At 44.4% G+C, this 24,643-nt stretch overlaps 1 protein-coding gene across 3 annotated transcripts in view; it reads right to left on the bottom strand.

The window, feature by feature from the left end:
* Positions 1-6,814: 6,814 nt before the first annotated feature.
* Positions 6,815-24,643, bottom strand: part of LOC139053612 (diacylglycerol O-acyltransferase 1-like) — an 87,203-nt gene continuing 69,374 nt past the window's right edge. For all 3 annotated transcript variants that reach the window (XM_070530511.1, XM_070530510.1, XM_070530509.1), the window contains exons 12-15: positions 21,114-21,226; positions 13,985-14,138; positions 8,779-8,841; positions 6,815-6,982 (exon numbers count right to left, since the gene is read on the bottom strand). In XM_070530511.1, coding sequence (XP_070386612.1) covers positions 6,830-6,982; positions 8,779-8,841; positions 13,985-14,138; positions 21,114-21,226 — 483 coding nt within the window. In that variant the 3' untranslated portion in view covers positions 6,815-6,829. The remainder of the gene's footprint in view (positions 6,983-8,778; positions 8,842-13,984; positions 14,139-21,113; positions 21,227-24,643) is intronic.

Here is a 24,643-nt window from a genome sequence, read left to right as displayed (position 1 = left end):
ACAATGTCATAAGAAGGCATAGCTTTTAAAGACGACCTACGGTTTTGCTCCAGTTCGACGTGAACGTTCCACGACATGTTTTTCTGCGACCAGACACCGAGCAAATTGTGTTTTCATATACACTGTAAAATTGTGTTTTGGCAGGTTCAAGCTGCTGCTGCACCATCTTGTGTATTTTGTTAATTTAAAGAAAATATACATTGTTTTATTTACTTTAAGCATCAACCTAATATATATATATATATATATATACACACACGTGGGGGGGATACGAACCCACGTCATGGCTTTATGCGTGCGATGCTCTTACCAATTGAGCTACCGCGGCGCCATTTTCCCATCCACTACCTGGGGTGTTTATGTTTATCTACTAAATAACCCTGGGAGTGCAAGCCAGCGCCACCGCTCACAGGCCTTGGCGGCGGATGTGGGACGTCCTTTCTGCCGCAGGCGTCACGTGTACGTGAACTTTTTGGGTGAAGGCAACTGGTCATGCTACCTGAAGGCATCAATGCTGCCGGTTTCGAGAACCTCTCTGGGTAATGAGCGAGAAAAAGGGAAACCGAGGGGCTCAACTGTTATTAGTCATAAGCAAACGAAGACGCCAAGGACAGCTTGGGGGAAATTATTTGTACTTGCTAAATTAGTTATAGAAATTATAAATATAATGGAAATGAAAGTGTATAAAAAGCAATTGGCCGAAGGTGGGGTATATATCATCATCATCATCGGCCTATTCATGTCCACTGCAGGACGAAGGCCTCTCTCTGCGATCTCCAATTACCCCTGTCTTGCGCCAACCGATTCCAAATAGCACCCGCAAATTTCCTAATTTCTTCACTCCATCTAGTCTTCTGCCGTCCTCTACTGCGCTTCCCTTCTCTTGTTACCCATTCTGTTACCCTAATGGTCCAACGGTTATCTAGTCTGCGCATTACATGACCTGCCCAGCACCATTTTTTTCTCTTAATGTCTATTAGAATATCGTCTGTGCCCGTTTGCTCTCTGTTCCAAACCGCTCTTTTTCTGTATCTTAAAGTTATACCTAGCATTCTTCGTTCCATCGCTCTTTGCGCGGTCCTTAAATTCTTCTCAAGCTTCTTTGTCAGTCTCCAAGTCTCTGCGCCATATGTCAGCACCTTTAAAATGCATTGATTGTATACTTTCCTTTTCAATTATAACGGTAAGCTCCTAGTCAGGAGCTCACGATTTCTGCCGTATGCGATCCAACCCATTTTTATTCTTCTGTGAATTTCCTTCTCATGGTCAGGGTTCCCTCTGATTAGTTGACCTATAGGTAAACATATTCCTTCACAGACTCTACAGGCTAAACTTGCCATCCTGAACTCTTGTTAAATAGCCCGGTTGTACATCATTATTTTTCTCTTCTGCATATTGAACACTGCTGCACGCCATGTATCCGGGCACCTACGGGCGAGACTGCAAGTTCTGCCCGCCGGACACGCCCAACACCTTGCGCCATATGGTGCTGGAGTGCAGAAATAACCGCGAAGTACCACCGTCATCATCACCACCAGGCGATAACATGCAGGAAGTAGCGGATATAGAGGAAGAATCGGAGGACCAGTGGGAGGCTCTGCTGTCGAGGCAAGATCCTGACAGCCAACTACGGTTGGTGAACCGGGTTCGGGCGGCGGCAGCGAGTTATGGCTACCTGAACTGAGGAGGCCACCCACCTTTGGGTTCAAGAAGCCTGGTCTAACAATAAAGTTTATTTCTCTCTCTCTCTCTCTCTCTCTGCATATTAATATCCAACCCCACTCTTACTCTCTGTCCCTGTTAAGGTCCTCAATCATTTGTTGCAACTCGTCTGCATTGTTGCTGAATAGAACAATGTCATCGGCAAACCAAAGGTTGTTGAGGTATTCGCCGTCGATCTTTACTCCTAAGCCTTCCCAGTTTAATAGCTTTAATACTTCTTCTAAGCACGCAGTGAATAGCATTGGAGAGATTGTGTCTTTGTCTGACCCCTTTCTTTATAGGTATCTTCCTACTTGTGTAGAATTAAGGTGGCTGTGGAATCTCTGTAGATATTTTCCACGGTATTTACGTAAGCGGTCTGTACTCCTCGATTGCGCAATGCCTATATGACTGCTGGTATCTCTACTGAACCAGATGCTTTTTCATATTCTATGAAAGCCATATAGACAAGTTTATTGTACTCGGCGGATTTCTCGATAACCTGGTTAATGACACGGATGTCATCAATTGTAGAGTAACCTTTCCTGAAGCCAGCCTGCTCCTTTGGTTGACTAAATTCCAGTGTTATCCTTATTCTATTGGAGACTATATTGGTAAATATTTTATATAATACTGGGAGTAAGCTAATGGGCCTATAATTTTTTAGTTCTTTAACGTCGCGCCTTTTGCGGATTAGTATAATGTTTGCATTCTTCCAGTTTTCTGGGACCCTTGCAGTCGATAGACACTTCGTATAGAGGGCCGCCAGTTTTCCTAGCATTATGTCTCCTCCATCTTTGATTAAATCGACTGTTATTCCATCCTCTCCTGCCGCTTTTCCCCGTTTCATGCCTTACAAGGCCTTTCTGACCTCATCTCTAGTTGTAGGAGGAGTTTTTGTAATACTGTTCATTATTGTTTTGAATAGAGCGCTCCTGAGTCGTCTGGGTACTGTAATGGTCAGTGTAGAATTCTGCCGCTGCTGTTACTATATCTTCGAGGTTGCTGATGATATTACCCTGCTTATATTTTAGTGCATACATCTTGGTTTGTCCTATGCCAAGTTTCCTTCTCACTTATTTCAGGCTGCGTCCATTTTTTACGGCTTCTTCTGTCTTTCTCGCGTTATAGTTTCGGATATCACTTATTTTCGCCTTGTTGATCAGTTTTGACAGTTCCTCGAATTCTATCTTATCTCTTGAGTTGGACACTTTTATTCTTCGTCGTTTCTTTATTAGGTACTTTGTTACTTGGCAGAGCTTGCCTACTGGTTGCCTTGGTGCCTTGCCTCCCACTTCAGTTGCTGCCTCTGAAGCCAGCCTCGTTACGGTTTCATTCATTACCATGTCATCATCATCATCTCTCTGTTCTAAGGCTGCATATTTGTTTGCAAGTACCAGCCTAAATTTGCCTGCTTTTACCCTTACTGCCTCTAAGTTTACCTGTTTTTCCTTTACCAATTTTACTCTTTCTCTGTTTAAATTGAGGTGGATCCTGGCCCTCACTAACCTATGATCACTACATTTTACCCTACCTATTACTTGAACATCCTGCACTATGCTGGGATTGGCAGAAAGTATGAAATCAATTTCATTTCTTGTTTCACCATTAGGGCTTTTCTAGGTCCATTTTCTGTTGCTACGTTTCCTGAAAAAAAAAGTGTTAATTATTCTGAGCTTATTCCTTTCTGCGAATTCTACCAGCATCTCACCTCTAGCGTTTCTAGAATCGACGCCGTAGTTGCCAATTGCCTGTTCACACGCCAGCTTTTTCCCCACTTTTGCATTGAAGTCCCCCATTACTACTGTATACCGCGTTTGCACTGTTCTCATCGCTAATTCAACATCTTCATAAAACTGATCTACTTCCTCATCGTCGTGACTGGACGTTGGAGCGCAGGTTTGCACTATCTTTAATCTATACCTTTTATTGAGTTTGATTACGACTACTGCTACCCTCTCGTTGATGCTGTAGAATTCGTCAATTTTGCCTGCTATGTCTTTATGGATTAGTAATCCTACCCCGTATTGCTTCTTATCTGGGAGACCTCTGTAGCAGAGGACATGGCCGTAATTCAGCAATGTGTAAGCCTCACCAGGTCTTCTAATCTCACTAAGGCCGATAATATCCCAAACAATGTCTGATAGTTCTTCGAAGAGTCCTGCTAAGCTTGCCTCACTCTAGAGGGTTCGGGTGTTAAACGTTGCAAGGGTCAGTTTCCATTGGCGGCCTGTCCGGACCCAGATACTCTTAGCACCCTCTGCTGCGTTGCAAGTCTGACCGCTGCCTTGGTCAGGTGCTCGGTAGCCGCTGGGGACTGAGGGCCATTTCATTGAGAAGATCATTTCATTATGGAGGTTGTGGCCGAATACTGCACCAGGGAGGCCAATTCCTGTTCTGGTGAGAGAGTGTCTTTGTTCGAACTTAGTGGGCCTGCCTAATTCGGTTGTACCTAGATTAGTATAGCCCCACTCGCTCTCGGCATCTTTCGCCGGTGTCAGACGCTACTCCAAGCCTGCAGATGTAGTGCACTGGAGGATGTCATAAGCATATACACCATTGTTTGGAGATATATATATATATATATATATATATATATATCATAAGAAGCCAACAAACACTGACACCAAGGACAACATAGGGGAAATTACTTGTGCCTAATAAATTAAATAAAGGAACGATAAAGTAATGGAAATTAAAGTGGATGAAAAACAACTTGCCGCAGGTGGGAGCCGAACCCACAACCTTCGCATTTCGCGTGCGATGCTCTACCAATCGAGCTACCGCGGCGCTGTTTTCCCTTCCACTTTCTTGGGTATTTATGTGTCCTAGTAGAACCCTGGGAGTGTTAGCCAGCGCCACCACTCACAGACCTTGGCGGCGGACGAGGAACGTCTTTATTGCCGCAGGCGTCACGAGAACGTGATCATTTAGGGTGAAGGCAACTGGTCAATAAACCCACATATGCTACCTGAAGGCATCAATGTTGCCGGATTCGAGACCCTCGTTATGTAATGAACGAGAAGAAAGGGGGTTAACCGAGGGGCCCGATTTTTATTAGTCATATCATAAGAAGCCAACAAACACTGACACCAAGGACAACATAGGGGAAATTACTTGTTCTTAATAAATGAAATAAAGGAACGATAAAGTAATGGAAATTAAGGTTGTGGGTTCGGTTCCCACCTGCGGCAACTTGTTTTTTCATCCACTTTAATTTCCATTACTTTATCGTTCCTTTATTTCATTTATTAAGCACAAGTAATTTCCCCTATGTTGTCCTTGGTGTCAGTGTTTGTTGGCTTCTTATGATATGAATAATAAAAATTGGGCCCCTCGGTTAACCCCCTTTCTTCTCGTTCATATATATATATATATATACACTTCAAACAAAGAAGCACTCTTCTGGCAGCTGCGACAACGTGCATGCTCTTTGCTAATATGTGACCCCTATCCCCTGCATTCCATGGCTGCATCTTTCCATTTTATATTTCTCACGCGCCTTCTTTGCGGACGCCACTGAATGTGCACGCGTTTTTGTTCATAGGCCACCTACGCTTTCTATTCTTTACTCTTTTTCTTTCTCTTTTTCTCTTTTTTTTCTTTTAATTGGAGGGATGTACGCGTGTTGGTATTCATGACGCCGTACGTTTCTTTTTCTTTTTTTTTATTTGCTTCACTCTTACAGAGAACATGGGCGCTATAACGTAAAGCTATTCCAAATCTTTTCTATTCCAATTCCGTAATCGGCTCTTCGCGATTGGCCAAAAACATTTTCGGACCACACTCACTTCACCTGTCCGTCACGTGACGTCACGAAAACCGCGATAGCTCCCCATCTGATATGACGTGTACACACTGATTATGCATGATTTGACCGAACAAAATAAAAATAGTTATTTCTGATTCGACGCCTTTTCGCCGCTAACCCTCGGCTATTGGTCGAAAGCTTTCGGGCTGCACCCACTTCACCTGCCTCTCACGCGACGTCACAGAACCGCAAGAACTCACCGCGTCAAAGTGACGTGTACGCACTAAAGATGCATTAAAATGCCGAACAAACCTCAATTTTCTTCTGAATAGCCGTAGACTGCGCTGTTCCGAAAGGAATAAAAGATGGCTGCCGCCAATCGCTCAGGCACTGGCTACTCGCCCCTGCGCGAGAGCATGGGTTTATTTGCGTGCAATAAAGCTTGTTGCGTGGCCGTGTAACGTTTTCGAGAACTTTCGGCATGTTTACAGTGTTCTAGAACACTGTAGGCATGTTTACGACCTCATTCTGCCAACTAATCTTTGCTGAGGATCCGTTTTAGCGTCATTCTTAAGCTTCCGTTGCATGCCGCCGCGATGGTCGAAGAGCCACCGCAAGCTAAGTAAGGGACTCCGGACCAATCACAGACGCCGGCACCACCCTCTTCATCCGGCTATCGATACTCAGTGCAGTGGCTCGGCCCCATCGAATCCCTCTCCACTTGCCCGTGCTCCTCGCGTCTTGTCAGCCAATTAGATAAGACAAGCCGCTCAGTGTAGGCAATGCTATTTGTTCTTCAAGAAAACAAAAGTGACCTCCTATGAACGAGGAGAGCGTTTTATTGGTCTGTTCAGACAACCCTGCGGATGACCGCCCGGTGCCTGCGTCGGCGGTTACGCAAATTTGACGCCAGAGCATTGGAATAAAAACATATTGAAATAGTTTTACGTTATAGGGCCCCAGGTGTCAGCGAGTTACGATGTTAGACTTAATGTTAGGGAAGACGACCGGCCAATGGCAAACAGGCCTTATAAGAACAAAAAGCTTCGTCAATTCGATGCCTCGGGCCGTATTTGCTAACGATCTATTTCATTCTCCGTTGTTTTGGCCCTTCGTCATTCACTCGGACGCCGACGTGCCATCCTTATCGCTAGTACTGGCCACATGGGTGCGACACTTTGCAAGCAATGAGGAGTGAGAAATAAAATGCAACTTAACAAAGTTACAGGAGAGGGTGGCACGCAAAGAAATGTCAGACCCCTCTTGAGCTATGCACGAATTGTGCTCCCCAGTGCTGGTGGAGCGCTTCACTTTCGACACCGCCGCCACATCGGGGAAGTTTCGACGCTCGCGAGGCACGTCCCCTTCTTGATACCTTTATTGTTCGCCCATGATCACGGTAAAACACTTGCAGTAGTAGATGGTAACAACAGCGGGCATCAGAAATATGAAGAGCAGCATAATAATCGCATTGCCCATTTTCGGGAAACGCTCGTGGATGAAATTGTCGTAAAAATAGAAGAGCGGCAGCTGAAAGATAGATAAAAAATAATAACAATCAAAGACATGACTAAGGCACCACAGTCACATCCAGCGGACACAGCAAGACAATCGTTGCTCGCCGATTCATCAAGATAAGAAAGTCACATTCTCATTTCAGGCAGAAGCACCCACTTTAAGACTGTTTTTTTTCCTTCACAAATAATTAGCACTTGCAGGGATTTTTATTGTTGTTTAAGAACTGCGCACAGGCGGAAGGGTAGGCTACGTTAGAAGCAGCTATCCGAATACACAGTTGAGAAAATGTCACTATACCCATTTCTTCATAAAAAAACACACATGCCACAAACAAACAAACATACTAAATCTACAAAAAAAAACAATGTGAAGGACAAACTAAGCCAATTTAAGTGGCCGATATGTACCCGCGTTGAGCAAACGTTCAAAGACCACCAAGAAATTACTCTTATCATTACACTGGCACCAGACACCAGACAGGTTCAAACGGGTTCAAAAATAAAAGAACATTCGCGCGCCTTCGGTAAAAAAAGGCCCAATCCTTTTATAAAAACGTAGTTCCCTTGGCTACTATAGCTGTGTAAGAGCGCTTCCTTTTGCACAGGCATTAACTTGAAAAAGTTATCACCAAAAAATATTCACAATACGCAGCTGTAGCGCGGTGTCGGAAGCTGTACACTCAGTGAGATAAACCACTGCATAGGCGTACTGGTTTATAGCGATACCACTCTCGCAAATTTTCTATGCTCATATGGATTTTTGAAGGTCCTCGGTCTCATTGTCCACACTGTAAAATTGAATATCTATTCTGCTGTTAACTACCCATGTATTAAGTGTTCATTTTATTTCAATAAGGCACTTAGTTCTAAGAGAACATGGACGCGTAATATCATGTTAGTAAATAGACAGAACTCGAGCACGAGAACGTGACAGCACGAGTGAAGCGACTGGATTCGACTCACAACTAGATGCATTCTCGGGCCTTTGCCTTTGTCCTAGTAGTTCTCGGTCCGAATCAGCCATGCTTCCATACCAGCTCGCCCATTTCTCGTTTCTGATAAATTTATTTTCTAGTTGAAAGGCCTATTTTCCGTGACAACACAGCACTGTGTCTTGTCTCTTCTCGTGCCTTTGCCTTTGTCCTAGTAGATCGCGCTCCGAATTAGCGGCGCTAATAGGACTGGACGGTACTCGCCGACAATGCGTAACAGTTGAGTCAGATCACTGTGGCGAGCAACACGACTGCTAAAGAGGTAACGCTCTGTGCGCCGCGATGAACTAACACAGGAGACGTCGCGTATACTCTCGTCAGCGCAGCGGCCTGCCCGTTCATAGAGCGTCAGCAAAAATGGCCCTTAGCTGAACCTGTGGTCGATCCGGTTCGGAACGGTTCCTTCAAAAGTTCTAGTTCGGATTTGGTTTCGAGATGGCGGAAAACATATGGGTTCGGTTCCGGTTTGAATGAAAATAATTGACACCCTGAGGGCATGTACATATCTGATAGCAACGAGTCTTGCATTTAAAACATTTATGTGACTTTACTGACCTAAGGAATTCACTCAAGCCGCCTATGAGTACCAACTATGCAGAAAGAAAGAGAGCAGATGAAAGGCGGGTAGGACAAGCAAACGGGAGTCTGGTTTGCTAGCGTACACTGGAGATAAGAGAAAGGAGGAATAGAAACAGTAAAAAAGGAAGGGGGGGGGGGAGAGCAACCATGTAGAGCGTTCATAAAAGCCATGGTTTCATAGCAAGTGTTTTATGGCCCCATAACAAAATAATTTGACAGTTTTATTTGCTGAACTAACCTGCACAGCCATGCCAATAAACGCCACGCCATAAATTGTCTTCAGGGGTAGACTCGAGATATACTGCAAAGAGAAGAGGTAACATCAATACACAATTAAGCGTCTCTATTGTAGGTGCGACAACAGCAGTTTCATTTCTTAATACACAATCCGCAAAAAAAAAAGCCACTCAGGCTCTATTTTGAGAATGTAAACATCATTGTAATCGGTTTCCTTTTCTGAAGAAAGCAACATTAAGAAAGTCATACCGTTAAGAAATTCACCCGAAGCTACTTACACATGTTTCTATAGCTCAACGACTATAGAGAGGAATGGCAAAGAGCTAGAATCAGCGCCCGTATTCACAAAGCATATATTGCGCAAGAAATTTCGCTTAAAGGTCAGTACTCGGGTCCGCGCCATTCAAAATAGCTAGCGATGTGATAACAAAAGGATTGTCGCGGCGATGGCCAGTCACCTACGGTACTTATGTCAGATAAGCTTTGTAAAGATGTACTCAAGCGCCAAACTAACAATGCTTTGTTTCGTAAGTACATTGTCATTGCCGAGGCCACCTTCGCTAATATATTCGCCATCAAGAATGGCCGATGTTTGCTCTCACGAAGCAATGTAACGCAAGCACTGCTTTGTGCATGTGGACCTAGTTTTATTACATCGCATTATTGTGCTCATTATGGCGTTCCTTATTACATAAGTGTCGAACCCGCACTATTATGCTCATAACCGTTGTAACAATTTTTTTCACTTACTAATACGTACACGCGAAGGTGACTCCATACACGAGTTAAGAGGAAGCTTTAGCTCAGGCCCAACTCCGACGCGGCCTATTCAAATACATGTAAAATACAAAAACGTTTTTTTGAGATAACCCCTGGATCGATTTGAGTGAAATTTGTTGCATTCGAGAGAGGAAGTTAATTGCTACTGAATGCTCGCAGCGGAATTTCTATCTTGGTACTGAATTTTGTTAAAATAATTTTCAGCTATTCGAAGGTTCGAAAAAAATGGAAGCCCGAAGTTTACAAATTAATAGCTCTGCATCAAAAAGAGATATCACGGTTCTGTGAACGGAATCCATTAGGTCATTCAAAGCGGACAAATTCTTTTTGTCAATTTATATCTCACGTGAAATTGTTACGTTGTGCACAAGGGTTCCGCAAAATCTGTATTTCCATATTAGAATTTTTTTTTAGATTCATGTGTAAAATACCTATTTGGTCCGCTTTTGATGTGCTATTAGATGCAATTCACAAAATTGTCATACTGTCTTTCATTGCTGCGTTACAGAGTTGCAAACTTGATAGTTTCGTTCTCTGAAAATTTTTGATTTTCGCCAATTTTCAATAAATAATTCACGACCTAAATAAAGAATTCGAAAGCAACAGTCGCTAGATTTTAAGTTTTCTTTTAAATGCAACAAACCTCGTCAAATTTGATGCTGCAGTCGCAGAGAAAAATGAATTCTGCTTTTACATGTATTTAGATAGGAGCACCCGAGCTAAAGCGTCCTCGTAAGAGCGGTACGTTATCATTTATTAGTTCACCTACCGTCTTAGTGGAAGCGGTGCGGGACAAGGTACACACTGTGCCTATACGAAGCGGGGCATGAGGGTACGCATTCGCATGAATCTGTTACGCTAGAACTGCATCCAAAAAAATCGACCATTAGCTGCTATCTCTGCTATCAAGACGGATGAGTTGCTGGACCCATCACACTTGCTTTAAACTGCCCATCTGCTGGAATTATTAGAAGGCGTCATGCCACCCAAGCGAGTCAGCGTGCAAGACAGAAAAAGCGTGCAGACACGGTCACCTCGTACGGCACGTAAGTATCTTGCATCTCGGAGGCCTGCTTGGATTCCCTGCTGTGAATTGATGAGCGTGGCGATATTGTTACCCTCTCCTCTGACAGGCCTCAAGGCCATCGTCTATATGAAGACGTCGTAATGACATACTGTTCGTAAGAGCACATGACAGCCAATCGTCACATCGGACATATTAGCGAAGGCGACCGCCAATGGGCAAATAGCACCTATAGACAACCGGAAATGTTTGTGAATTCGGCGCCTGGTTTGCGTTCAATGCCCGTCATTTTTTCTCGCTCTTGCGCTGAAATAATAAAAAAAGAGAGAACCGCGACGACGCATATTCTTCATCACGAGAACTACATTTGAGACAGCACCCAACAGAAAGCCAGGTTAAAACTTGACAGCAGGAGTGGTTATTTGAACACGTTTCAAGGGTTCCCGTTTACATTGGTGCACAGGATCCGTGAGAAAAGACCTCACTGATGATTCACTGATTACAAATTACACTGCTGCCTCTGCGCGCAGGACACGTTCTAATGTACTGAACATGCTCGAACACGCTCAGGCAACGCTATACTGCGAACAGCGTGAGCTTGCCTGACAAGTTTATTCATGATAGGCGATTATATTCGAGTAAAAATATTGCGGCAAACCATTGTTCAGCAAACGTTCACACGAAAAAATCTACGTCCTAAATGTAGGCATAGTTAGGTAGATTCATGAATAAAAGACGTAGTTTCGTCCGAAAGGTGAAGCATCGATTGCGGTAGCAAATTATTAGACACCAGTACGAAGTAAGAACAGTAGTTTTATTGGTTCTGTATAAGCTTGCAAACATTCGCTTACTAACATAATTAACAAGAATGGTGTCACGCGCACACAGGCAAACATGAACACGTCTCACCCGATGACGGCGGACACGCGCTGTCAAAGCGCTGGCGCGAAGAAGCGCGGCAGCAGCAGCGAGCGAAATGACCTTCGTGCTGCCTCTCGCTTCAACGCTAACTAAAGCGGCGAGAACGCAGCGCGCACGAAGCTATCAGCCCTCGGCGCACCAGACTCGATCTGTCCCCATCCCAAATCGCTTTAAAGATAGGGCCCGCTCAGCCGCGCTCAGCCACGCCATACGCAGCCGCCGCTGGAGTAGAACGACACCAACTAGGCACTAGGCACTTCGGGTGCCTAGCGCACGATGCAATGCGATGCTCTTCCTCCCCGCCTCCTTCCCTTGCACCTTGCGGGCGCGAGATCGACCCAACGTCCTCGCCTCATCCTCCCACGCTTTCAGTCGCACCGCAGCATACGACGCGCGGCCACGATGTTATCGCATTTTGACTTTATACGGAACATCACGGCAGCGCCGACACCGGAAATGCGCCTGGAGTGTCCGTATAAGTGCTATCACAATAAAAAAAAGTCGATTCTTAATACCAACATCTATTCGCGACTCCAAGTAATCGCTTGCCACCCAGAGACCACGCCGAGAACGAACCGATCCAGGTTCAGGCTTGAAGAAGGTCTCCCATCACGGCATGCCTGAATGTCTCGTAGTTCTCAAATCATCGGGATGACTCTCTTCCCAAAAAATAAAAGAAAACGGACGTAGAAAGACATTCGCTGAGTACCATTATGGCGTGTTATCGCAGTGGAAAGACAGCAGTGCATCATTTCAACGCGCATCGTACAACGGCATCTATAAGTATGGTCAAAAAATTTTTTTCTTCCAATAACGATTATTCATTCATTATTTTCGCCTTTAATCGAATAATCACCTTCGATGCAGGGTTTTTCATCGAATAATTGATTAATCAAAATTTTTTCCGGGCACCTTAAACAGGTTGATATACAGTCATCTACTTTTGTAGGAAACCATTTTAGTGTTTGAGAGTGGCAGGCAAGTTTGAAACAAAAGTGTATAAAGGTTTCATAAAGGATAATCTTTAATTTGTTAAAGAATAAGTACAGTTGGCACTTGTGGCTTTTGAAAAGATAAACAATATATATAATAAAATGACAGTTAGTGCAGAAATAAATCATATACATGGCACTTGTGAAACGCTACAGAATACAGTTAAACAAGAAATAAGAAAAATGGCAAAAATGAAAGGTGAATTGAGAAGAAAAACAGCAGGGCGAAAGAAACAACGACGAGACGAGTACACTGGACAAGCGCCAGCCTTGTGCACTCGTCTCGTCCTTGTTTCTTTCGCACTTCTGCTTTTCATCTCAATTATGAACCTACTCGCCCGAGAAAATGTTCTGAAAGGTGAAGTCCAACTGAAATGTGCAAGAAATTGCAATATGCACGGGGGAGAAGAATATTACTGGTTTAGGAATTCAAACCACATGCTCTTTTCTACAGAGCGAAGGAATTTCGCTCGGCTGGGATGTTCGGGTGAAACCGACGCATTCATTGAATGGCCACATAACCCACATGCGAGAATAGACGCTCGGACGCTATGGATTTGCTGGAATCGACATGAAGCGCTCGGCTCGGCATCACTCAAGACTCGGGAAAACAGTGGACAGTCGCTCTGCCACGGCCGCCCAGTCACTGCGGTGCTCGTGCGCCGCCATTCATTCCCAGTACGATTTCAAAATTTTCGCGCCACTCCTGTCAGACTCTCAAAACGATTTCTTTAACCGGTCTAATCGATTAAGGCGATTAAGTGAAAGGTGTACGTCGGTGAAGATTAATCGTTCTGCGAGATACATTTAATCGATTAATCGATTAAATATTCATCGATATTACCAGCCCTGCTATAAGGAACTTGGGCATTGTGCAAAGGGTCTTGATACAATGCTGGTTTGTTCGAAACATTTACTCTCTAAAACTTCTTTCTTCCCGGTGATTAAACCATTGCGTTTTTTTTTTTTACGTATGTCGAATAGCCTGCGTCCGTTTCAAATTGTACAGTGGAGTTTACTTTCGTTTAGGCCGGCACTTTAGTAAATTATAGTGATGTACGCTATACTTGTCGTAGCAGGATGTCGTAGCCATCTTTGTTGATGTGGACAGTGTTGCCAGCACTGGTGACGGAATCTGGAGTTGCCAATACCGCACATGCTCGCCATCCGGAAACCGAAATTCACGGGCCTATATCATAGGCGTGCGTACACATGTGCGTGCGCAAGGAATGGAATGTGGTATCTTTATAACTCGATATCGGAAACTGAGGAAACTTTAGTGCGAAGTATACCAAAGGAGTCAATGCTGATGGCAGGACGTGCGGGAATATTTCATGTCGGGGCATAGCATTAAGCACTGCGCGCAGAACCCCTTAAGCAAATCTGCGTGGGGTGCTTCAAAGCGCGGGGATCATTGAATTGTAAAGTCAGACAACTTGGTCATTTCGCTCCATCATTATGAAAAGCATTTCAAATAAATGCCGTCTCACCTCGTGAAAAATGGCTGACACGACAAACACGGCCATTTGCGCCTGGTTCTTGGTAAACCCTGCGCCCACGAGTGGAGCGTAGATGTGGCGCCAGCACCAGCGGTGCACGGGCAAGTTCCACCGGTTCCAGAAGCCCTTTACGGAATCGGCGTTCCTGCGTGCAAAAACACAACTCAGATATATCTCTGGCGACGTATCATATAGCGGCCGACAACGTGAAGTACTACTGTCAGAATGGCTCCTCAGGGAGCGTGCCACATTGTAATGACTGCTTGAAGTCAAAATGATGGATGAGTAAGCGTCAGTGCTTTCCAAGCACTCTTAGTTAATTGCATCAACCTGCGCAAGAAGAAATTTTCGTAATTGTGATATCTGTAAAAATACCACAATATCCGACAAAAATTTCCTCCGTCGCAAAAAAGGGATGGCATGTAGAGGCAAAATTAAGTTTGGTAGAATTACTAAAATGTGATACAAATGATTCGTTAAGGACGACGCACCACTCATCGCGTGGAACCAAGACGCCGCCCTCTCCCTTTAATCTTATATCATTCGATACGCGTGTCTTGATCGCATTCCAGAATATAGGAAGGTTAGACGAAAAATATGCAGGAAACGTGCGATGACAAAAAAACATGCTTGGCAGCGCGAAGTGTGCGCTTCAACCAACAGTAAGTTATTGTTAAAATTTTTGCAGAGACAAAAAAAATACACGCTTCTTTCCGTCAGTCATGCGTTTTAATGTTGCACTGAACCAATGTGCACAACGTGAGCAGAATACGCGGCGAAGAGGAATACGTTTTTACATGAGCGACACGCTCCCAAAACCACGGCAGCTATGACTGGGAAAAAAGTGCTTATGCGGAGTTAAATGCGTGAAAATCTGTCTGATTATATTCGCGAATTAATTTTTATTGTTTTCATGAGCAAGCTGCGTGGAATGACATAGTGAAAAGAATGATGAAATGGTCATTTATTTCTTGTAGGTGTGTTAGCGAAGAAACTGCTTGCGGGGAAGTAGTTATTACGAGGTCGAGTATGTAATCGGATGATTGGGTAACACGGGGGTGTGCTCTTTTAATAGCTGGCGAATGTTAAAGGTAGAGCAAAGATCAATAAAAGCTAAACGCTCAGTAGATCCAAAAGTATAGAGTGAGCACATCTCAGATCACGAAATTAGAAAATAAAATTGCCTAATAGTAAGATAAGAGCCTTTGGGAACCGAATGCGGACTCCATTGAGGTAGTCGTACCTAGTTCGTCACAAAACGATGATGTTGAAAAGGGTGGACGATAACAAACACAAAATACTGCGTCAATATGATTTACAGGTACAAAAGAACTCAACTGATGAATTCATGAGAATACTGTAAAAATATATGAAATTGGCGACGTCACTCATAATGTCTCCACCAGGACGCACAAGTCTGTTATGTCTAAAAATGGCATAGTCGTTCGCACACGAGCTGGTAAGTCCGGAGTTGTCAATTTTGGCTGATAACCAAGTTTATGTCAGGATGGTGACATACCGGACAGGCCGCCATTGGAATCTGAACCTGGCAACATTTAACGCTAGAACGTTATGTAGTGATGCGAGTCTCGCAGTGCCATTGGAGGAATTAGAGGGCAGTAAATGGGCTATAATAGGGCTCAGTGAAGTTAGGAGGACGAAAGAAGCATATACAGTGTTGAAAAGTGGGCACGTACTGTGCTACCGGGGCTTAGCGGAGAGACGAGAACTAGGAGTCGGATTCCTGATTAATAAGGATATAGCTGGTAACATACAGGAATTCTATAACATTAACGAGAGGGTGGCAGGTCTTGTTCTGAAACTTAATAAGAGGTACAAATTGAAGGTCGTACAGGTCTACACCCCTACATCCAGTCATGATGACCAGGAAGCGGAAAGCATCTATGAAGACGTGGAATCGGCGATGGGTAAAGTCAAAACAAAATAAACTATACTGATGGGCGACTTCAATGCCAGGGTAGGCAAGAAGCAGGCTGGAGACAAGTCAGCGGGGGAATGTGGCATAGGTTCTAGGAGTAGCAGGGGAGAGTTATTAGTATGTAGTTTTCAGAACAGAATAATATGCGGATAATGAATACCTTCTTGCGCAAGCGGGATAGCCGAAAGTGGACGGGGAGGAGCCCGAATGGTGAGACTAGAAATGAAATAGACTTTATACTCTGCGCTAACCCCGGCATCATACAAGATGTGGACGTGCTCGGCAAGGTGCGCTGCAGTGACCATAGGATGGTAAGAACTCAAAGTAGCCTAGATTTGAGGAGGGAGCGGAAGAAACTGGTACATAAGAAGCCGATCAATGAGCTAGCGGTAAGAGGGAAAATAGAGAAATTCGGGATCAAGCTACAGAACAGGCATTCGGCCGTAACTCAGGAAGGCGACCTTAGTGTTGAAGATATGAACCACAATCTTATGGGCATCATTAAGGAATATGCAATAGAAGTCCCTGGTGTTAAGAATGGCGAGCTGAAAGGCAAGATTGCCACCCAGTTACGACAGGGCGACACGACGCGCATCTCCCCCTCACCATCGCTGCAGCTAGGAGGCGTTCGAAGAAGCGGCCTTTGCGCTGTTAAGAATGGCGAGCTGCAAGGCAAGATTGCCACCCAGTTACGACAGGGTGACACGACGCGCATCTCCCCCTCACCGTCGCTGCAGCTAGGAGGCGTTCGAAGACGCGGCCTTTGTGCTGAAAACCGCCTCCTTCCTCCAGCCCCATCGACATTGTGACGGAACGAGTTCGGTGTGCGAACAATGGTTCCGGAGTTCCCCAGCGCGGACCTGATCTGACACGCATGGACAAGCTGCCGCGGGAAAGCCGTATTTTGGTGCTTCTCATGCCTCGGCGTGACGCAAGACAACGAGCTACCCACGATTGGCACCGATACTTCCCGGAACGGCACCCCTCCAACGCCATCGTTTGGGCATCGGAATGTGTGTGCCTTTGTGTACGTAAACTGTTCTGCGGAACGGCAGCAAGTTGGCGATGAGTAAACGAACAGTCGCCGCCTCGTATGGCCGGCGGACCGAGTGTATAAAAACTGTTGTTGTGCGAATGCTGGACACACTTCTCTTGAGCAGTCATGTTAGACTGATACACTTCTCTCATGCAGTCATGTTGGACTGACACTCTTCTTTTTCAAGCAGTCATGTTAGACTGATTTAATTTCTGTAAATAAACCCATAATCCTCGTTCTCGATGAGAAGCAGTTCTTCACTTCATCAACGACCTCAGCGTAAATAAGTTGGACGACGGCATGGGCCAGCTACCTTCGAATTCATGCCGTACTCCAATCTTGGCAAAGGACCATGAGCGATGGGATTGAGCCCCCAATCCTGACACTGGCAACTCCGTTAGACAGGATACCAGTAAGCTATCGCAGGAGACGAAAGATCTGATCAAGAAACGCCAATGTATGAGAGCGTCGAACCCTACAGCTAGAATAGAACTCGCAGAACTTTCCAAGTTCATCAACAAGCGTAAGACAGCTGAAATAAGGTGGTATAATATGGATAGAATTAAACATGCTCTCAGGAACGGAGAAAGCCTAAAAGCAGCGAAGAAGAAATTAGGAATAGGCAAGAATCAGATGTATGCGTTAAGAGAGAAAGCCGGCAATATCATTACTGATATGGATGAGATCGTTCAAGTGGCTGAGGAGTTCTATAGAGATTTATACAGTACCAGTGGCACCCACGAAGATAATGGAAGAGAGAATAGTCTAGAGGAATTTGAAATCCCACAAGTAACGCCGGAAGAAGTAAAGAAAGCCTTGGGAGTTGTGCAAAGGGGGAAGGCAGCTGGGCAGGATCAGGCAACAGCAGATTTGTTGAAGGATGGTGGACAGATTGTTCTAGAAAAACTGGCCACCCTGTATACGCAATGCCTCATGACTTCGAGCATACCGGATTCTTGGAAGAACGCTAATATAATCCTAATCCATAAGAAAGGGTACGCCAAAGACTTGAAAAATATAGACCAATCAGCCTACTGTCCGTTGCTATACAAAGTATTTACTAAGGTAATTTCAAATAGAATCAGGAACACCTTAGACTTCCATCAACCAAGGGACCAGGCAGGATTCCGTAAAGGCTACTCAACAATAGACCATATTCACACTATCAATCAGGTGATAGAGAAATGTGCGGAATATAACCAACCCTTATATATAGCTTTCATTGATTACGAGAAAGCGTTTGATTCTGTCGAAACCTCAGCAGTCATGGAGGCATTACGGAAGCAGGGTGTAGACGAGCTGTATGTAAAAATACTGAAAGATATCTATAGCGGCTCGACTGCCACCGTAGTCCTCCACAAAGAAAGCAACAAAATCCAAATAAAGAAAGGCGTCAGACAGGGAGATACGATCTCTCCAATGCTATTCACCGCATGTTTACAGGAGGTATTCAGAGACCTGGAGTGGGAAGAATGGGGGATAAAAGTTGATGGAGAATACCTTAGCAACTTGCGATTCGCTGATGATATTGCCTTGCTTAGTAACTCAGGAGACCAATTGCAATGCATGCTCACTGACCTGGAGAGGGTGGGTCTAAAAATTAATCTGCAGAAAACTAAAGTAATGTTTAACAGTCTCGGAAGAGAACAGCAGTTTACGATAGGTAGCGAGGCAGTGGAAGTGGTAAGGGAATACATCTACTTAGGACAGGTAGTGACTGCGGATCCGGATCATGAGACTGAAATAATCAGAAGAATAAGAATGGGCTGGGGTGCGTTTGGCAGGCATTCTCAGATCATGAACAGCAGGTTTCCATTATCCGGCCCTCAAGAGAAAAATGTATAACAGCTGTGTCTTACCAGTACTCACGTACGGGGCAGAAATCTGGAGGTTTACGAAAAGGGTTCTACTTAAATTGAGGACGACGCAACGAGCTATGGAAAGAAGAATGATAGGTGTAACGTTAAGCGATAAGAAAAGAGCAGATTGGGTGAGAGAAAAAAACTCGAGTTAATGACATCTTAGTTGAAATCAAGAAAAAGAAATGGGCATGGGCAGGATATGTAATGACGAGCGAAGATAACCGATGGTTATTAAGGGTTACGGACTGGATTCCAAGGGAAGGGAAGCGTAGCAGGGGGCGGCAGAAAGTTAGGTGGGCGGATGAGATTAAGAAGTTTGCAGGGACAACATGGCCACAATTAGTACATGACCGGGGTAGTTGGAGAAGTATGGGAGAGGCCTTTGCCCTGCAGTGGGCGTAGCCAGGCTGATGATGATGATGATGATGGTGACATTAGCGTGACAGCTGTCTATCAGGGAAAACAGGGGGAAAGCGGGAGATGGAAATTCAAGACGATGAGCAAAACGGTAGCCAGCGTTTCGACAAGTGGACTTGTCTTTTTCAAGTGGAGTTGCCTTGAAAGTCCACTTGTCGAAACTTTGGCGCCTGCTTTTACCTTGTTCTCATTTTGCTCATGTGTCTATCAGTGACGATCAACCAGCGTGGTGTTGTAATACAGTTCTGATATTAATGAAAGAGGAATAATCATGGTGCTTCACGTGCGCCTGAGTGACCGCGGATCCCTAAGACGATGGGCGAGACGGAGGCGTTGTAAGCGAAATGGTAGAGCAATTAGTAGCGGTGGCTTGTGCGTTGGGCTGCTGGGTTTCACAAGCTATGTGTCTTTGTGAACTATATACGTAGCACCTTTTGTTAAGGTAACTGTTGTTGCTTTGTACTGTGGTGCAGCCAACCGGAGATATCTTCTGATTAACAGCTCCCTGTCTTTCCTTTGCTTTGCCGTATCTCTCGTTATTCCGCAGGATGACAAGTTATTCAGTCGCCCTCCAAAAATCAAGAAGCTTTTCTCACGAGTGCCGCGCCCTTAAAAATGTCTTCTTGTAGCGAGATGCCCGTACCATTTAACCTAAATTTCCACGAATATGAACTGTCCTTAGTCTTGAAAACAGCAAACCCTAACACATTCTTGACCTTCCGTGCGCAAAAAGGCGCTTAGTTAAAACACCGTATTTTAATCGCAAGTTTGCTAGCAATAATCTCATAACTGGGGTTAATTTCAAAATTTCTACTAAGTGGATGTTCCTTTTTTAAATCACTGGCTTCGATTCGTGAATTGCAATATTTGACCTACAGCAATGAGTTAAAAAGTTTATTGGTCAAAGTTTGTTAATTTGTCAATTATACATTTTGATTTCTTGTTCAAGTAATGTCCGCCTCTTCGAGTAAAAACAAGCCACCGTTAACCTGTCACTAAACACGGGCAGGTTAACGAGATGTGAGTGCCATTCACAAATCACTATTCCTAAGCACACACCCGCCTTGGTTCCTTAGTGGCTATGGTGTTGGGCTGCTAAGCACGATGTCGCGGGATCGAATCCCGGTCACGGCGACCGAATTTCGATGGGGACGAAATGCGAAAACACCCGTGTGCTTAGATTTAGGTGCACGTTAAAGAAGCCCAGGTGGTCCAAATTTCCGGAGTCTCCCACGTACTACGGCGTGCCTCATAATTAGATCGTGGTTTTGGCACGTAAAACTCCACAATTTAGTCTTTATTCCGAAGCACACAAACCTTTAGCATGTTGCAAAAAACGCTATCGTTCTCTCTACTAGTGCATTGCACATACGAAACCTCGTCAAGGGAGTAGATGGGCGCATAACATGTCAGAACATGACTGTGGATGAGTTGTTGCATAGTTTAGCAAAGTGGTGGTACCGCGAACAAAGACACGCAAGAGGTGACGAGTCAGGACAAGCGCTAATTTGTAAATGGGTTTATTTAGTAAAAATACATGACGCAAGAATGTTCCATTCACATGCGGAGGAACCAGCAAACATACAAGTACCACAAGTACAACTTAAGCAGTGAGGAAGAAAATATTTGCAGGTTAGGGGGACGATATGAGGTATCTACATAGACATAGCTAGAAGGCAAAATTAATTGTTGTATATTGAAATGAATAACCGATTGATACATGCGTATTTTGTTTCTCCGAGAAGAATGCTTCCATTAGCTCTGCAGCTGAGTTACTTTCAGCAGAAGCCTTACTTTAGGACCTACTTTCGGATCGCAGCTGCAAAATGCCATGCAAATAATTCATTAAAATCCCAGGCTTCTTACCACCAGTCTCTGTAGAAGTCCCTGTCGGCAAACCCCAGCACCTCGCCGATCCAGTTAAGGGCCGAGTGGAAGAGCCAGAACGACATCATAAGCCAAAAGACGGTGTTCCAAACCTGCAACACGTTTAGTATGTTATACCATGGGGGGACAGTCTGCTGACCTTTAATATATTTTAGTAAAAGAAAGGAAGGAAGAAAGAAAGTGCACCATAAAACATATTCACCCTCGCGATACGGTTCGCTATTCCACTGTGCGCCACGGCTCTATGTAGTGTCGCTGCGTTCGCCATCACAGTGATGGGCGCACCAACACAGCAGGCTCAATTATCAAGCGACCTTTCCAGATGGAAGCTTCGTAAACTGGGCTTCTTGTCCGTCTATTCAAGTGCTACATGTATCCGTGGCCGGTATTAAAAGTGCTTCCTTACTTTCCTTGCTCATTTTGTACAATTTATTAGAGTGATATTGTCGTCTGACTAGGTATAGGAGAATAGCAGCACATCCCACTTTCAGAAATGGGCTGAACACTGAACATACAAAGTATGCTCCATAAATCGTGAAGTGGCTGACGTATTCGTTTACAGCATGGCTTTCGGAATTGTCATCATCATCATCATCATCATTATCATCATCAGCCTGTTTTACGTCCACTGCAGGACGATGGCCAGCGATACCAATTGCCTCTGTCTTGTGCCAACCGACTCCAACTTGCGCCTGCCCCAATTTCCTAATTTCATCACCTCACCTAGTCTTCTGTCGTCTTAGACTGCGCTTGCCTTCTCCTGGTACACATTCTGTAACCCTAATGGTCTACTGGTTATCTACCCTACGCATTACATGGCCTGCCCATCTCCATTTTTGTCTCTTAATGTCAATTAGAATATCATCTATCCAAGTTTTCTCTCTGACCCACACCGATTTCTTCCTGTCTCTTAATGTTACGCCTAACATTCTTCGTTCCATCGCGCACTGTGAGGTCCCTAACTTGTTCTCGAGCTTCTTTCTCTGTCAATCTCCAAGTTTCTGCCCATATGTTAGCACCGGTAAAATCCATTGATTGTATACTTTTCTTTACAATGATAGTAGCAAGCTTCCAGTCAGGATCTCACAATGTTTGCCGTATGCACTCCAGCCAATTTTCATTCTTCTGTAAGTTTCCTTCTTAAGATCAGGGTCCCCTGTGAATTATTGACCTAGGTAAACGTACTCCTTCACAGACTCTAGAGGCTGACTGCCGATCCTGAGCTCTTGTTTCCTTGCTAGGCTATTGATTATTATCTTTGTCTTCTGCATATTAATCTTCAACCCCATTCTTACTCTCTCTCTGCTAAGGTCCTCAATCATTTGTTGCGAGTCGTACCCAGTGTTCCTCAACCGGACAATGTCATCTGCAAACCAAAGGTTGCTGAGATATTCGCCGTTGATCCTCACTCCTAAGCCTTCCCAGTTTAATAGCTTGAATACTTCTTCCAAGCATGCAGTGAATAGCATTGGAGAGATTCTGTATCCATGCCCTGACCCCTTTCTTTATAGGTATCTTTCTACTTGTGGAGAATCATGGTAAGTGAGGAATCTTTGTAAATATTTTCCAAATATTTACGTAGGCCTCCTGTACTCCTTGATTACGTAATGCCTCTATGACTGCTGGTATCTCTACTGAATCAAATGTCGTTTCGTAATCTATGAAAGCCATATTGAGAGCCTGATTTGACTCTACAGATTTCTCGACTACCTGATTGATGACATGGATGTGATCCATTGTAGAGTATCGCTTCCTGAAGCCAGGCTGTTCGCTTGGTTGATTGAAGTCAATTATGGCCCTTAATATATTTCAAATTATCCTGATGACATTCTATACAATACTGGAAGTAAGCCAATGGGTCTATAAGTTTTTAACTCTTTAACGTCTCCCTTTTTGTTGATTAGTATAATGCTGGCATTCTGCTGGTTCTCTGGGACCCTTGAAGTCATGAGACATTTTCTATAAAGAGCCGCAAAGTTTTCAAGCATGATGATCTCCTGCATATTAGGTTAAATCAACTGTTATTCCATCTTCTCCTGCCGCTTTCCCCCTTTCAAGTCTTGCAAGGCCCTTCTAACTTCATCGCTAGTTAGAGAAGGAGCCTCTGTAACCTGTCATTACTGCTTCGAATGAAGGTGTCGTGGCTGCCCTGGGTACTGCACGGGTCAGTATAAAATTCTTCCGCTGCTTTTACTATATTTTCGAGATTGCTAATGATATTACACGGCTTATATATCTCAGTGCACGCATCTGGGCTTGTCCTATGCCAAGTTTTTTTCTCGCTGATTTCATTCTGCGTCCATTTTTTACTGCTTCCTCAGTCTCGGTCACGTTATAATTTCGAATATCTATTACTTTCTCCTTCTTGATCAGTTTTGACAGTTCCGCGAATTCTATCTGATCTCTTGAGCGCGACACCTTCATTTTTTTTCTTTATTAGGTCCTTTGTTACTTGGAAAAGCTTGCCTACTGGTTGCCTTGGTGCCTTGCCTCCCATTTCGATTGCTGCCTCTGAAGCCAGCCTAGTTGTGGTTTCATTCATTAGCTCTATGTGATCTTCATATCTCTTTTCTAAGGCTGCATATTTGTTTGCATGTACCAGCCTGAAATGGTCTGCTTTTACCCTTACTGCCTCTGGTTGACCTGTTTCTTCTTGACCAATTATACTCTTTCTCTCTTCAAGTTGAGGTGAATCCTAGCCGTCTCTAACCTATGATCACTGCACTTTACCCTCCCTATCACTTCTACAACCTGCACTATGCGGGGATCGGCAGAAAATATCAAATCTATTTCGTTTCTCGTTTCAGCATTAGGGCTTTTTCAGGTAACGAAGGGGTTCATTATTCGCAGCTTATTCATTTCCGCAAAATACTACCAATATCTCTCCTCTAGTGTTTCTAGAATCGATGCCGTAGTTGCCAATTGCTTGTTCACCAGCATGCTTTTTCCCCACTTTTGCATTGAAGTAGCCCATGACTACAATATTTGAGTTTTCACGTTTTTCATCGCTAATTCAACATCTTCATAGAACTGTTCTATTTCATCACCATCGTGGCTTGAGGTTGGATCGTAAGCCTGTATTATCTTTATTTTATACCTCCAATTTAGTTTTATGACGACTCCTGCTGCCCTCTCATTAATGTTGCACAATTCGTCAATGTTGCCCAATACGTCCTTATGGAGTAGTTATCCTACCCCGTATTGCTTCTTATCTGGGAGTCCTCTATCGCAGAGGACGTGGACATCAGTCAGCACTGCAGAAGCTTCACCAGTTCTAATCTTACTAAAGCCAATGATATCCCAAACAATGCCTTATAGTTCCTCAAAGAGTCCTGCTAGGCTAGCTTCACTCGAGAGGGTTCGGGTGTTAAATGTTGCAAGGTTCAGTTTCCATTGGCGGCGTGTCCGGTTCCAGAGATTCTTAGCACCCTCGGCTGCGTTACAGGTCTGACCGCCGCCTTGATCAGGTGCTCCACAGATTCTGGGGACTGAGGGCCATTGGGTAATTG

Source organism: Dermacentor albipictus, chromosome 1 (assembly GCF_038994185.2).
Source record: "Dermacentor albipictus isolate Rhodes 1998 colony chromosome 1, USDA_Dalb.pri_finalv2, whole genome shotgun sequence".
Lineage (NCBI taxonomy): Eukaryota > Metazoa > Arthropoda > Arachnida > Ixodida > Ixodidae > Dermacentor > Dermacentor albipictus.
The sequence above is the reverse complement of the archived record's forward strand: the minus strand, read 5'-3'. Positions and strand labels throughout refer to the sequence as shown.